Below are 16116 nucleotides of genomic sequence, written 5' to 3' on the forward strand. Positions count from 1 at the left end.
CAAAGAAAGGAGCCCACAAGAAATTCAGAAACCAAGCTGTCATAAACACAGATATTAAAGATCCACTGATGCCTCAGAGAAAAGCAAAAACCTTTCTGTACAGAGTCTATTTGATCCAGCATTTATTTCTGTGTTTTGCTTCCTTTGCTTATTATCACTAGGTATATTTGCATGAAATCAAGATCTTTGTTTCTTAGGAGTATCACCTGTTCTTGCTGTTTTTTCCTCCAACCTGAAGTTACAATACCACAATTAGTTTCTGTTTAGTTGATTATGCTGTCAGACACAGGATGATGTCTTTGAGTGGGGGATAAACACCAGAAGCAGCTGAACATCCCAAAATGAAAAAATTGTTTGCATGCCCACTTCTTTAGGTATTTGAAAAGAAAATTAAAAAGCAAAACGAAGCAAAACTCAGAAAACACGCGATATGTACCGAATAGTCTACAAACAGAATGTTCTTCAAACATTTCTATAAAGCATTAGCAGCTGTTTAACTGCAGTTGAAGGTCAGACCATTGGTCTCTCTGGTTTACTTTGATATTGGAATCAAAGGTAAACTGGAACTATTTACCACTTCTTTTCTTCAAAGAAAGTGTCTGATGGACATTCACAGATCAGGACTTCCACAGAGGGAGGTCAGGAAGGCTCAAATATTTCTAAAATGTTCTGACCCTGCCTGAGGAATAGGTTAACCAATTAAAGAGGGGTCAGGCAGAGAGGAGGGGTGAGCTGAGGAGAGGGAGGAATAAAATGTAACTGCATACCCACAAAAACTGACAGGGATTTGTCTATGCAGCAACTAGCACCCACAGCTGGCCAATGCCGGCCGCCTTGGGCTTACGGCTCTGTTTCACGGCTGTGTAAGCTTCCAGGCTCAAACTGGAACCCAAGTTCTGCAGAGTCCTAGAGTCCAGACTCCAGCCAAAGCCCAGAAGTCTACACCACAATGACACAGTCCTGCAAGCCCAAGCCTCCGGCACAGGCCAATTGCGAGTTCTTCTTGTGTAGACCTACCCAGGGAGACTGAGGAGCAGATACAGCACCTGAGACAATTTTTAACTCAAACTTTTAAAAATGAACTGCATTCCAATTTGACGATATTCATCTAAGAAACGGAATTCTTTGCAAAACACAAAATTAAATGCTGTGACCACTTGCCTGCTTTCTATTACCTTGGCTCCTGAAGCCTCTTTTTAGTCTAAATGGTAAAGCTAATTCTCAATTTTTTTTATGGTGAGACCCACATCTGTTTAACAGATTATCCCCTTACTCCCTCTCCCCCCCTTACTTTCAGTACCACAGAGACTATTGCTCCTTCCCTTCACAATTGTTTAATATCCTTGTAGCACATATTTTCCATGTAACCAACTGTTGTAACAGCAGAGAAGTATTTGACATATTTTTAGCTAGATTTTGATGCAATTTAACAGCTGGATACAAGACGAGTCAGCACCATCCACTTGCTCATCCAACATGGAGCACAAGTGCTCCACAGAGCATAGCTTGGGAACTGCTACAATGCCTTCTAGTTCCAACCTGGTATTATTATTGCGTTAGTTGCAGTCCTGTGAAATTATTTTTATTTTTTTATAATTCGGAGGGGGAGGGGTTTGAAAGGGGGAGGTTTCGTGTTGTATAGAGGGGATGTTGGGAGTTCTGGAGAGAGGGAGGGGGATTAGAGAGTGTGCCCAACTCTCACTCACTATGCAGTGGGGCCTCTGGTCCTGCAGGGCTGAGCCCAGCTCCATGCTCCGGGTGTTTGAACCTAGGAGATGAGGACGCAGCTCCGCACCAGTTTGGCCCGGCTGCTCCTCCGCCCAGCAGAGGGAGTGGCTCTGCGACCCGGTGTGCCAGCAGCCACAGCTGCTAGATAAGTATTTTGGGTTATTTCGTGTTATTTTAACCTTTGCAGAAAACATGCAGCTCTAACGACAGGGGGCAACGATATGGATTTTATGGACACAGAGGAGGACAAGAACCTTCCCCCAAGAGTTTACAGTGTAAGGCCACAATTAAACTTCTAAATCCATCGCCAGGCAGCTCAGGGTGGGATTTTCAAATATGTTTAGGTGACTCACAAGGACATATCCTAAAATTTAGGCCTAAATGCCTTTAGAGGGCACAGAGAATAATCCGTACCTTGAACAAGATCATCTTTCTGAACTTCTGTTTCATCATCGTCATTCAAGCAGTAAACCGTCTCTTTCTGCAGATCTTCTTTTTTTAAGGTCTGGGCATCCACAAGTGTCCACGACTTTTTCACTTTCTCTTCTGTGAGCTGTGTGTCAAAATTCAAAGAAAAGGAATATTCAAATCTCATTTGGAGCTGGGACATCACTACAACATGAGTATCAGTTCCTAAAATCATTTCCTTTGACCAAGCGCTGGGTCAGCTACCAATAAAGGTACTTTAAAAACAGCATTTGCTGCTCTGACCATCACTAGTGCTCTGCTTATAGTGACGATTCTAATTTCAGATTAGACAAATGGTTCTCAAATCCCTCCAAACCTTGCTTGCCATACCTACTGAAAGTCTATGGGGGGAAGGGCTGTCTCCCACTCTGCTTCAGAATAGTGTCTAGCACAATACCATTATCAAATCATTATACCAATTAGTATTATAATAAATGAAGAGATGCCAGAAACTAGCAAGTGATTAGAGTCTTACCCAAGCCTAATAAATTCACCTTCTAAACATCTGACATACTACTAAATTAGAATTGTCCTCCTTGAAACAGAATACTGGTCAGAATCCAACTTTTAAGTTGAGACAATGCATTAATTCAACTCTGTTTCACCAAAAATCACCTTACTTAACTTTTGTGAGTAAGAGCCACTTCGTCAGATGAGTTGGGAGTAGAAATAACAGAATCCAAGATATATTTAACAGCACTTCTAAGTACTACTTTTGCTGTTATATATCTTGGATCCTGCTATTTCCACTCCAACACATCTGATGAAGTGGGTTTTACCCACAAAAATCTCATGATCTTAAATATTTTTGTTAGTCTCTAAGGTGCCACAGGATAACTTGTTTTTAAAGTTACAAACCAACACGGCTACCCCTCTAAGACTAATTTTAAAATGTTTGTCCTCTTCTTGCTGTGTGAAAGACTCTAGCACACAACAGGGCAAGCTGACTGAACAGTGAAAATAATTATATGTAAGAGCATATCCAACTGAACAAAGTGAACACTGAAAAAAGGGAAAATATTTTCACTGACTTTTCTAAGTTGTTATAATCTTACAAGTGACTTATGTAGCCTACAGGAGTAACCTGCTTGGTTGCCTGAAGATATATTTTCTAACAGATTTCTTATTTCTTTATTAATTTGATTATATGTTTATTATAATAGGTTACAACAGGTTTATATTAAAATAGTTTGGCTGTCACACAACGGACTTTTATGCCACGTCCTGTACGTTGAGCTAAGTCTGTGCTAGTATATCTGTGTCCAGGACCTTTCATTCAGACAATAGAGTTGGGTTACAATATCTGGGATCTTTCACCTAGTTAGCAAAGTCAGCATGCATATAATTTGGGACCTTTCACCTAGTTAGTTAGTGATAAGATAAGGCAATCTTCAATGGCATAAGGGCTTCCTAGTATATTCTCAAACTATACAGCACAACTTGAAAAAACCCAAAATAACCAGTTAAGAACTGACCAAAATAACCAGGCTGGACAGAAATAACACTTGTGATAACTAACCATAAAAGGGACTATGACAACAAACTGACATATATAATAAGTTGAGATTAATGATATACCGCCCTATTAGTAAGGTGAGGAAATACAAATGAGGGAAGAGGGAAACATCCCCTTCTGAATATGCATCAAACATAACAGCATGCTGACATCCCAGCCAAAGGGCGGTAGGAGGAGGAGATGTTGTCCTTGGGAGGTGCCAGAATGCTAGACGCTGGTGAGGATGGGGAGGGTGATGGTGATTAGGAAGATGACGGCTAGCACTGCAGGTTGTTCTAGAAGGAATGGTGCACATACATGGAAGTGCAGACGTACATCCCCTATCTATCTTACTAAGTTGCAGTGTTTGTGACTGTCCTAAATGTATTCATCAACTATATTTGTAAATATACAAGGGTTTCTATAGTGTGAGTGTTGCAACTGTGCACACTGGGATTCCCAACTATACAGTAATTTACATATTGGGCCAGATCCTTGGACAAGAACCTGTCACAAAATAATAACTGGAAATGTGTAAGTAATCTATATAATTAATACAAAACCTAAATATCAGGCAACATTTGTAACAAAAGTAAAACATTTATACCCCCAAGTGTGATTTCAAGTTGAAGGTATCCTTCTTTCTGTTCCTAAAAAATAGTATAATTTTCTCTGATAAATGAGGGAATTATTAAGCCTCATTCATTTCTGGGCATTTCAGGGGGATCCAGTTGGAAAGCACCAGGTAAATGCAGCACCTAAAATCAGTTTGTAAATGTTATACAATCAAATGTCACATTGCAGATAGGAATTATTTTCTCTTTCTGAATGTTGTTAACTTTAATACTTTAAACATCTATGTCCAATATAGCAAAGTTACAGTTCCTGTGAGAATCAAAACTTTAGATTTACTGACTTTTGCACATGTAAAATCTCACCATAATTTTTTTTTCATTTAGCTTTATGAGTTTAATTTTCTTGCTTTTAAGGAAAAAATGAAGGTGCAGCTAACGGTGCTCCTGCCAACATACACATAAAAATGTTAGTAACTTACTGATTTGTATGCCACGATCCTTATAGACAGATTAGAACCTATAGTTAGCTGGCAGGGCCATGCCATAGGTCTTCTTTCGATTTTTTTAAACATTGAAAGACGCTCCAGGCTCTCTCTAAATTAAAGAATCAAGAAAACAGAGATGACCTCTTTGATAAGCTGCAATAAAACAATCCAGAAAATATTGTACAAGGGAAAGGTGGAAGTCCAACTGGCTTGGCTTAAATTGTACAAAGCACTAGAAAATAAACCAGAGATGGGAAATAATTTCCGGCGCGGGGCCACTCCAAGACTATGATAAGTGGTCAAGGGCCGCACTCTTCCATGATATTAATAAAGGAGGTGTCGGTTCTGGAACAGAAGTTGGGTAAGGAAGGGAGCTTGGGGTAAGGGACAGGGGTGCAGAAGTTTGAGTGAAGGTGGGGGTTGTGACCTGGGATAGGGGATTGGAGTGTGGGAGGAGGTATGGGTGCAGGAAGTGGGGGCAGAGGGTTTGAGTTATGTGGGGTAGGGAGGCAGTAGGGGGCAGAGTGTTGGGGTGAGGCTGGGGTACCAGAGGCAGGCTCTGGTTGAGAGACGCTTACCTGGGCAACTCCCAACCAGCAACCCCACAAGTTTCCTGCCTTCCATGCTCCAACAGGCCGCTCAGAGCAGCTGGCTGTGGAGTCATGTATGTCTGTGAATAGCAACAAGCCTGAGAGGAGGGTGGAAGGGGTACTTTGCACGCTGCTTATTCTTCAAACAGGTAACTCCCATTGGCAGCAAACCAGCAAATGGGAGCTGCAAGATTATGCTGGGGGAGGAGACAGTGAACAAATCCTCTATCTCCCTTTCCCTCAGGCTCACAGCTATTCACAGACAAACAAGGCCACGCAGTCATCTTATCTGAGCTGTGTGTGAGGGTGGGACAGGCAGGGAGCCTGACTGAGGCTCCCACTGCGCCTGTGGGCTATATTTTGCCCGAACAGCCCTGAAAAACTATACAGAACATTTCAGTTACTGATCATGTTAAGAATGGAGGGGGGGGAGGCCAGAGAATGGATTAGATGTGACCCAATAGGTATTCTCCACCTAAAATTTCTATGAAATTAGGATTAAAGATAGTATGTTAGGGAAGAAGAGATTACACAGTTGCTTATGAAACATTTTGCAGTTAGTTAACATTAACCCAAATAAGTCATTTAGCTAGCTGAACAGTCCAAATTATAAAAGACACCTCTCACTGGTGAGACATTTCTTCGGCTGGAGATGGAAAAATAAAGAATCCTGTTTCAATTACCATTTTTGTTTGTTTTGTAATTAACACTGTAAACTTTTAAAATAAGTTGTTAATGAACACACATTCTTTTCGCAACTCAGGATAAAACTAGCTACTTTGAATATCTCTAAGTAAAATACAGATAAAAAACCTTAAAAGGCAAAAAAAGGTTCCTTTAAATGACTGTACATTAAAATTACAAAATTGTTAACATAACATTGCATAAAGTTGCACAGCTCAGAGTCAGAAAATATGAAAACTAAGATTGAAAACACAATTTTAACTGAGGGAATATTTATTACATTACATCCTTTGTATGATCATACAAAGACATGTCTTCAGGACAAAAAATGTGTGTTTTTACAGCGAGCTAGTAGTTATGTTGATGTAAAATCTTAGTGGAGATTACTGTTCTTATTACTTTGTCTCTATTAGGAATTTACTACTTAAGGGTACATCTAGACTACGTTCTTCTTTCAAAAGGAGATATGCAAATTCGTCACTAATTTGCATAACTTCTTCCAATCGCTTTTTTGAAAGCGTTTTTTTCCTAAACAGAAAGCAGCTTAGATGCAGTTCTTTTGAAAAAAATCCCTTTTTCGAAAGAACCCTTCTTCCTCAAAAAATGAGGTGTGCAGGGTTCTTTCGAAAAAGGGGTTATTTTTTCAAAAGAACTGCATCTAAACTGCTTTATTTAAAAAAACACTTTCAAAAAAGCGATTGGAAGAAGATATGCAAATTAGCACCAAATTTGCATATCTCCTTTCAAAAGAAGAATGTAGTCTAGATGTACCCTAAAATGTTAATTATCTCACTGTAAAAATAAATCCTTTTGGAAATACACATAGCTACAGCCACATCAAATAATGCATGATAATTTAATAGCAGTTGGCACAACCGAAGTTGTATGTATATTTAAAAACCTGTGTCCACATAATTAAAACTGTTATAATTCTTACACTCAAGAGGCAAAGTTAAGTAAAACATTCAACTTTAACATTTCTTGATTGCTGAATGCTTAATTGTGCTACCTTAATTCTGTATTAACAAAGTTCTTTAGAAACAGACAGCGCCTGTCCCCAAAGATCTTACAATCTATGTGTAAGAAACAACAAAACAGACAGCTATAGATGAAATGGAGATGAACAGGGCAAGATTGCATTGTCAAAGCCAGAAAAAAGGATGATGCAGCATTCAGGAACCAAGATGACAAGAGATGGCATCAAAGTTTTCACTGTGTGGATTACCAGGAAAGGTGACATCCCAAGAGGTGTTACTCACAAAGAATCTCCAAGATTTTGAAACAGCCTGAATGCGAGGACCTACAGAGAGGTTCAAGTCAAAGATGATGCCTAAGCTATAAGTCTGAGTAACAGGCAGAATGGTGGTATTGTTCACAAACACTGAGAAAAAAGACAGGTGGGGGAGACTTAAATCTGTTATAGTCTTATGCATGTAGATTATCCTAAAGGACAATCACAATAAAAAATATATTATTCTGTTTGGCCTTAGGGTGCAAAACAAAGCCTGTTTTTTACTGACAGGGGAAAGCCTCAGGCTGCTTTGAAGGGTACTTTCTACAAAGACAGAAACATACAAAGGAAAATTCACTTTCCATTGTATTTAATAATTCTCTTGGCTGTTCTTTAAATCAAAGCCACTGAAGTGATGAAGATGATGATTTAAAGGACCAAAATGAGGGATAATTCACACAACTTCAAAATGCCACTTCATTCATTAAAAATTTTTTGGGATTAAATTAGAAACTAAACTACTAGTATCTAAAAGGAGTATTCAAGTTTACCTGAAAGTGTAAATTTCATCCAGGCCTCCTTCCTCTAAAGCAAACATCAATTTTCTCACCATACAGATGCCTTCTTTCTGCTGCTCAGTTAAGCCCTTCCTTGGAAAAGAGTTTCTATACATATCAGAATGTCGACCATCACCTAAATCCCCACTTCCATCTTCATCATCCACTGGAAATGGCAAGCTAAGGATACAATTGAAAACAGTTAATTTATTTTACTCCTTAACTGAAACAACTAAAGCATTTTGGATTATTAAAAAAAAAAGACGAAAGTTATATCTGGACTGACACTTTCTTCAGCCTGATGCCCTTTCAAAAGTCAGTTCTAAACCCCAGCAAAAAGTACTTTCCCAGTCACTTAATTAAAGCTGTGCTATTTGTCATTCCTACAATAACTGTTATTCTGAATGAGGTTTTAATAGACTGTAATGGCTGTTGAATTCATGAATAAAACTGACATTTACGTGTATGTTACAAGTCTGGGTTACAGTTTAACTAGAGTCTCTAAGTTAAATGATATTTTGTTGTACACCAAACAGTGTCATTAAGGCCAGATCTATACTAGACCTGGAAAGTCGGCTTAAGGTATGCAACTCCAGCTCTGTAGAATACATAGCTGGAGTTGGCTTATTTTAAGCAGACCTTGGCAGTGTCCCCACAGCGGGAGGCCAACGAGAGCAAACACTCCCACTGGCTTCCCTTACTCCTCGCAACTGCGAGTAGAGGTACCTGCCGGAGCTGACCTAAGTTTTCAATTTATTGGTCTATACTAGACTCACTAAATAGAACGCCACAACATCGATCTTCAGCGCAGCGAGTGAAGAAGTGCCCTAAGTTACCTAAGAATGACAGAAGCCAGACTAAAAAAAGACCTGTGAGGTGATCTATTCCACCTCCCTGAAAATACATGAACATAAGAACGGCCGTACTGGGTCAGACCAAAGGTCCATCTAGCCAGTATCCTGTCTACCGACAGTGGCCAGCACCAGGTGCCCCAGAGAGAGTGGACCAAAGACAATGATCAAGCGATTTGTCTCCTGCCATCCCTCTCCAGCCTCTGACAAACAGAGGCCAAGGACACCATTTTATCCCCTGGCTAATAGCCTTTTATGGACCTAACCTCCATGAATTTATCCAGCTTCTCTTTAAACTCTATTATAGTCCTAGCCTTCACAGCCTCCTCTGGCAAGGAGTTCCACAGGTTGACTACACGCTGTGTGAAGAACTTTCTTTTATTAGTTTTAAACCTGCTACCCATTAATTTCATTTGGTGTCCTCTAGTTCTTCTATTATGGGAACTAATAAATAACTTTTCTTTATCAGCCCTCTCCACACCACTCATGATTTTATAGACCTCTATCATATCCCCCCTCAGTCTCCTCTTTTCTAAACTGAAAAGTCCCAGTCGCTTTAACCTCTCCTCATATGGGACCCGTTCCAAACCCCTAATCATTTTAGTTGCCCTTTTCTGAACCCTTTCCAAGGCCAAAATATCTTTTTTGAGGTGAGGAGACCACATCTGTACACAGTATTCAAGATGTGGGCGTACCATAGTTTTATACAGGGGCAGTAAGATACTGTGTGTCTTATTTTCTATCCCTTTCCTAATAATTCCTAGCATCCTATTTGCCTTTTTGACCACCGCTGCACTCTGTGTGGAAGTTTTCAGAGAACTGTCCACGATAACTCCAAGATCTCTTTCCTGATTTGTCGTAGCCAAATTAGCCCCCCATCATACTGTACGTATAGTTAGGGTTATTTTTCCCGATGTGCATTACTTTACACTTATCCACATTAAATTTCATTTGCAATTTTGTTGCCCAATCACTCAGTTTGGTGAGATCTTCTTGGGAGTCCCTCACAGTCTGCTTCTGTCTTGACTATCCTAAACAGTTTGGTATCATCTGCAAACTTTACTACCTCACTGCTTACCCCTTTCTCCAGATCATTTATGAATAAGCTGAAAAGGCTTGGTCCCAGGACTGACCCTTGGGGTACACCACTAGTTACCCCTCTCCAATCTGAAAATTTACCATTTATTCCTACCCTTCGTTTCCTGTCTTTTAACCAGTTCTCAATCCAAGAAAGGACCTTCCCTCTTATCCCATGGCCATGTAATTTACACAAGAGCCTTTGGTGAGGGACCTTGTCAAAGGCTTTCTGAAAATCCAAGTATACTATATCTACTGGATCCCTCTTGTCCGCATGTTTGTTAACCCCTTCAAAGAACTCTAACAGATTAGTAAGACAGGATTTCCCTTTACAGAAACCATGTTGACTTTTGTCCAACAAATTATGTTTTTCTACATGCTTCACAATTTTATTTTTTACTATTGTTTCGACTAATTTGCCTGGTACTGAAGTTAGACTTACCGGTCTGTAATTGCCAGGATCGCCTCTAGAGCCCTTTTTAAATATTGGTGTCTACAATATTTTCCACTATTCAATTGTCTACTTGTTATTTTTTTTAAAAGCCCTTTCATGTGTTCTTCCATGCTGCCCCTCGGGCTGGGGAGTAAGTTACCTCATTATCCTCCTTCCTTTGACAAACAGGCAGCTGGCTTCCTGAGACCACCGTCTTATTGTTTCCGAGTATTCCCTTCTGTCTCTTTCACTCTCTACTGTCTCATGTTTTATACTGAGCTTGTCAGGCCCTTGTGAAAGGGCCATCTTTCTATTTCCGAGTTTGTGCAGTGCAGTGCATAGCAAGTCCCTGTTCCCTGACCAAGATCTGTATGCACTCCAGGAAATCAAATAATAATACTATTACACTTAGTGGCACCTTTACACCAAACATAGCACTTACCACAACAGCAGATCATTTAAGATAGCTGTAATTATGTGATGAAAATGGCACACGGCTGTGAAGACGCTTTAGAGCTACAGCCACACTTACAAAAATTGCAGTGAGATTCCCGTTTTTTTCAAGTTAGCGATGATAATTTCCAGCTGATCCTCACTGAAGGGACTGCTCAAGTCTGTAAACACCTCAATGTGTCGCTTCTCATATTTCTTTCCTCTTAAACAATAAAAACAAAGATTTGTAGCAATTAAAACAAATGTGGTTGCCTCATTTTCTGAACACTTGTTTTTAAGAATGAAAACTGTATCTCTAATAAAGTTTAGAATTTCTTGTAATGGAAGTCTGGAAACATCAAGATATGCTGAATCCAATCAGCATAGGTGTTTCCTTATTATTCAAGGGAACTCTGTGTCCTTTTTCTTTTTTTTTTTCCCCCACCAAGTGAATAGAAAACCTGGCTCTCAGCTGATATACATTAGTTTAACTACACTGATGTTAATGGTACACTTTATACCAAAGAGAATCTGGTCTTTGGTGATTACATGGATGTTAAGTTTCAGAGAGATAGCTGTGTTGGTATGTTTCAACAAAAACAAGGAGTCTGGTAGCACTTTAAAGACTAACAAAATTATTAGCATGTAAGAGCATAAGCTTTCATGAGCTACAACTCACTTTCTCAGAGGCTGAAGAGAAAAAGAAAAAAAGGCAGGGATAGAGATGGGAGTGTGACATCAGCACTAATTAAATCAGAGTGGATGTGGCTCATCTCCAACAATGATGAAAAAATGTGAGTACCTGACTGGGGAATTATCTATTGTAACATGAGAACCATGCAATCTGTCCATTTAAACCTTGGTTTAGTGTCAAATTTGCATATGAATTCCAGCTCAGCAGTTTCTCATTGTAGTCTGTTTTTGAAGATATTTGCCTAAGAATAGCAACTTGCAAGTCTGAAACTGTATGTCCAGGAAGGTTAAAAGCGCTTCCTCACAGGTATTTTGCATGTTGCCATTCTTAATGTGTGATTTGCGTCTATTTATTCTGTTGCGTACAGACAGTCCGGTTTGTCCAAAGTACATGGCAAGAGTGCGTTGCTGGCACATGATGGCCTATATCACATTAGTACATGCGCATGTGAATGAGCCTTGGATGTTATGGATGATGTGGTTAGGTCCTGTAATGGTGTCACTAGGGTAGGTGTGTGGACAGAGCTGGCAACAGGATTTGTTGCAGGGATAGATTCCTAAATTAGTGTTTCTGTTGTGGGGTGTAAAGTTGGTAGTATAAGTCTGGGGAGGGAGGCTATCTGTAAATGAGGATTGTCCTGCCTCCCAAAGTATGTGAGAGGGAGGGATAGTCATCTAGGATAGGTTGTAGATCTCTAATGATCTGAGGAAGAGGTTTTAGCTGGGGCAGCAGGTAATGGTGTTTTGTTGCTTTCTTTGTTGGGTATGTCTTGTAGTAGGTGACTTCTGGGTATCCACCTGACTTTATCAATCTAGTTCTTCATTTCTCCAGGTGGGTACTGTAGTTTTAAGAATGCTTACTAGACACCCTGTAGGTGTTTATCTCTGTCTTAGGGATTGGAGCAAATGCAGCTGGATCTTAGGGCTTGCCTGGACAATGGATTGTGTGATGAGGTTTGGATGAAGCTGGAAGTGTGTAAGTAAGTATAGCATTCAGTAGATTTCCAGTGTAGAGTGGTATGCGTGTGACCATCAGTTATTTGTACTATAGTGTCCAGGAAGAGGATCTCCTGTGTGAACTGGTCCAGGCTGAGATTGATGGTGGGGTGGAAATTGTTGAAATCCCAGTGGAATTCTTCAAAGGCCTCCTTCCTGTGGATCCAGAAGATGATGATGTCATCAATGTAGTGCAAATAGGAGAAGGGGCACTTGGGAACAGCAGCTGAGCCCCACAGTATGGCAATATCTTTATGGCTGACTTAGAACTCTTCCTGAGCTCCTGTTCCCAAGTATCACTCCTCTATTTGCGCTACACTGCCATCTCTGTATCACTTCTTTTTCTCTTCAGCATCTGAGGAAGTGAGTTGCAGCTCACGAAAGCTGATGTCCTTATACTCTAATAAATGTATTAATATTTGCAGTGTCACCAGACCCCTTGTTATGGATGTTAAAGGTTTATTTCCAATCCTATTAAGCTAATTGCTGCAAAAAGCACCTTTTTTCTTTATCAAGGCAGGATTCTAGATAGAGATGGGAAAAGTCTAACCCGTTATCTAGTAAACATTAGCCTTACTGGCATGCTTACCCAATAACCAATTAACTGGCCACCTGGCCCAACTGGAACATCCCCCACCCCCAGTGTGGCAGGCCCAGCCGGAACAGCCTCCCATGTGCGGTATGGCCCGGTAGGCCCAGCACAGCCGGAGCAGCCCTGCCCATAAAAGGCCAGGCTGGAGGAGCCACCTGCCCGCGGTGGGTTGGCTGACAGGACCCCAGCCACAGAGGCCCCTGTCAGGAGAAGCCCCTGCCATGGGATCCCTACCCTTCATGGTGTTTTTAAAGTTACAGACTAACACAGCTACCCCACTGAGACAGTTACAAATACTGTTTAACTGGTTCATTTCTTAAACGGATAGTTACATCCCTCATTCCAGGGTAAGTCTACACTGTAGCTGGGAGGTGTAATTTCCAGCATGGACAGATATACATGCACTAGTTCACCTCCAGCTAGTACATTAAAAATCGTACTAGGGCCCTGGTGGCAAGAGAAGTGGCACAGGCTAGCCACCCTAGTGCATCCCACCCAATGTCGTGGGTTCAAACTGGCTTACCATGACATCCCATCCTGTTTTTAGCATACTAGCTCGATCAGAAATAGAGCTAGAGGTTATTTCTGTATAATTTAGCTCCTTCCTGAAAGTAGAAGAAAAACTAAGATATCCCAATTAGGTATATGGAGATTTCATCCCAGAGCAGCTGGATACAAGATATTCTCAAGAATTTATTTCCCCTCATTAGTCCAAACAAATCCAAAATTTACTGACTAGACAAGCACACTGTAAAATCTATTTAGGGCTTATCTACAAAGAAAAGCTCTTCCAGTTATACTGGAATAGTTAAACCAGCATAGTAATTCCTATGTCCACTTCCATGTAGTTGCTCTTGTTCCAGAATAAGAGTGGCTTTCTTCAGTTATCTTAAACCCCTCCAAAGCAACAAAAGGCTTCATTTTACCAGACTGCAAGTGCCCACTCAAAGAGTTAGACTGGTAACATTATATTAGTTTAGATTCGCACCTTAGTTTAAAGCAGTACAACTTCCCTAGGTAGGCAGGCTCTTATTCAAGTGACTTAAATTGCTTGGGGGAAGTTGGGTCTCTCTAGTGATCTTTTTAGGAACAGCTTTTCACTGAGGTAATTTTTTTAAAACAACATCTTCCCTAGTCACACAACCCTGCAGCATGAGAACGGAGTCAGCACAGTTCCCAACCCTCCATTTCAGAATTCTTGTGCGAGTCCTTTGGCGGCAGTACTTACACGGTTTCCTTTTGAAGCAGGTCCATGCACACTACAAGTGCGTCCAGGACTAAACGAGTTAAAGACATTTAGAAAAAAAAGATTGTGCCACAAACATACATGTTTTCTCTTTAATTCTGTGTTTCTTCAAAGACAGTTAAAGCCTTTTAGGGTAGGACAACCAAACTAGCAGCTGTTAAAACTAGCTTTTGCCTTTCCCATAACCCTATCTTTTCCTACACTTTAAAGGAAAGATTATCAAGAACCAAGCTTGCTATCGAAGTCAAGAGCAAAGCTACGATAAGAGCAAGATTGAGTCCAATGAAAACATGGATCACCTAGACTTTTGTATTATTATCGTCTCTTTATTTGAAATCCATGAACAAAAGCTACAGGTAGTTCTAAAACATGATGTCATTTTTCACAGTAATTCCCCTTTTCTTAATAAACTTTTGTTTCTGATATTCTCTGGATACATTTCTTTTCTAAAATAATTTCACTGAAGATATACACTTATTTCTGTGCGTAGGGATCTGTGGCCCAGACCCACAAGGGGACTTAGGCTCCGCATCACTGAGCATCACAGCACCCAACTTTCAAGGGGCCTAGCAAATCCACAGGAACAACACTGCCATCCACAAAGCCTGAGTTAGGCACTTCGGCTGCCCATAGGGAGAGATAGGCACCTTAAACTGAAAGCAAAGCCAGCATGCTAGGCAGGAAGACATCTGAGCTAGCCAGTGAGAGAAGCCAACCAGAGGAGGGTATTAAGCCTCACCCCTCTCTCAGAAATAGGTACCTAAGTCCAGGCTGCTAGCAATCCCCACGAACCAGTGGAAGACAAGCTTTAGGTCACCTAAGTTTGTATGAGGCCTGAAACAAAGCAGTTTGGTGGGTTGGGATAGCAGGGAAGGGCCTCCTTTATAACTTTCAGCCTAATACCCAGGGGAATCATTCAGGATGTGGGAGATGCCCTGGCTCAAGTCCCAGCTCCTCCTAAGGGATCAGCCATTGCTCAGGTGAGTGCCCTAATCATGAGGCTATAGAATTACTCTACTTTTTATACTGGTCCAGTTAATATTTCAATATTCAAGTGCTTAATAAAAGTGAAACAACTTCAACTGGGTAAACTGAAGGAGATCCCTACAGGAAGATTCAATGGTCTAGCGGTCAACCTGACAGGTGGCAGTTCCTTGTTCAAATGCCTTCTCTCTCTCAGGAGGAGGGAACTTAAACAGGGGTCTCTCACATTCTGGGTGAGTACCTTATATGCCGGGCTAAGGGTTGTAAGAGGTCCTTCACCTTTTATCCCTAGCTGTCGTTGTGTGAACTCACCGGGGAAACCTAGATCAAGCAGCCATGCTCAGAAGCCACCTACTGGATCAGACTCCCACATACAACTTTGGCAGCTAGGGATTTATCTTTCTCAGTCTATGAATTGCTCTGGGGCTTACTTGGGAGACAGGTGTCTAGATACCAATTGCAAGCCAGTAGTGTGTATTATTCAGGCAGAAGATGGGTGACCAGATATCTAAAAGTGAGGGGGCAGCATGCACACCCAGAGGAAAAATATTAGCTGACAAGTGAATGTAGGCACCTATAGGTTAGGTGGCATATAAACTGGAATTCTGTGAATTGCAACGATGCCTAAAACCAGGACTTATGCAACAATGCCTCTTACCCATGTACATGCCTCCTTACTCATCAAACTGAGAATGATTCAATTTGTGGCAACATACAACTGACTGGCTGCAGGCTTTTCTGACATGGTTCTGCCCACTAGATTACAGCTTGAAACCATGATTTTTAAGAACAGGAGAAATAAGAAGAGCTTTCAAATGAAATGTTCAGGGGAATGCTTTCCAAAACTCTCCCTTATGTCACTAACAGAAGTGACTTTTCATAATATATGCATTTCACAGTGAAATGAGAACTGATCAATCTGATATGCCTAAGCACATGCAGCTGTGTTGGGCTTCCCTTTCAGTGGGAGGCTTTTTAAAAAAAGTTTTAATTGGTTTA

The 16116-nt window shown here is 40.8% G+C and overlaps 1 protein-coding gene across 2 annotated transcripts in view; it reads right to left on the bottom strand.

The window, feature by feature from the left end:
* XRCC5 (X-ray repair cross complementing 5) overlaps positions 1–16116 on the bottom strand; it is an 89627-nt gene that overhangs the window by 64519 nt on the left and 8992 nt on the right. For both annotated transcript variants that reach the window (XM_075933031.2, XM_089779634.1), the window contains 5 exons: positions 14116–14164; positions 10707–10829; positions 7808–7993; positions 4746–4860; positions 2143–2281 (listed from right to left, as the gene is read on the bottom strand). In XM_075933031.2, coding sequence (XP_075789146.2) covers positions 2143–2281; positions 4746–4860; positions 7808–7993; positions 10707–10829; positions 14116–14164 — 612 coding nt within the window. The remainder of the gene's footprint in view (positions 1–2142; positions 2282–4745; positions 4861–7807; positions 7994–10706; positions 10830–14115; positions 14165–16116) is intronic.

This window comes from Pelodiscus sinensis, chromosome 7, assembly GCF_052426305.1.
Source record: "Pelodiscus sinensis isolate ZL-2025 chromosome 7, ASM5242630v1, whole genome shotgun sequence".
Lineage (NCBI taxonomy): Eukaryota > Metazoa > Chordata > Testudines > Trionychidae > Pelodiscus > Pelodiscus sinensis.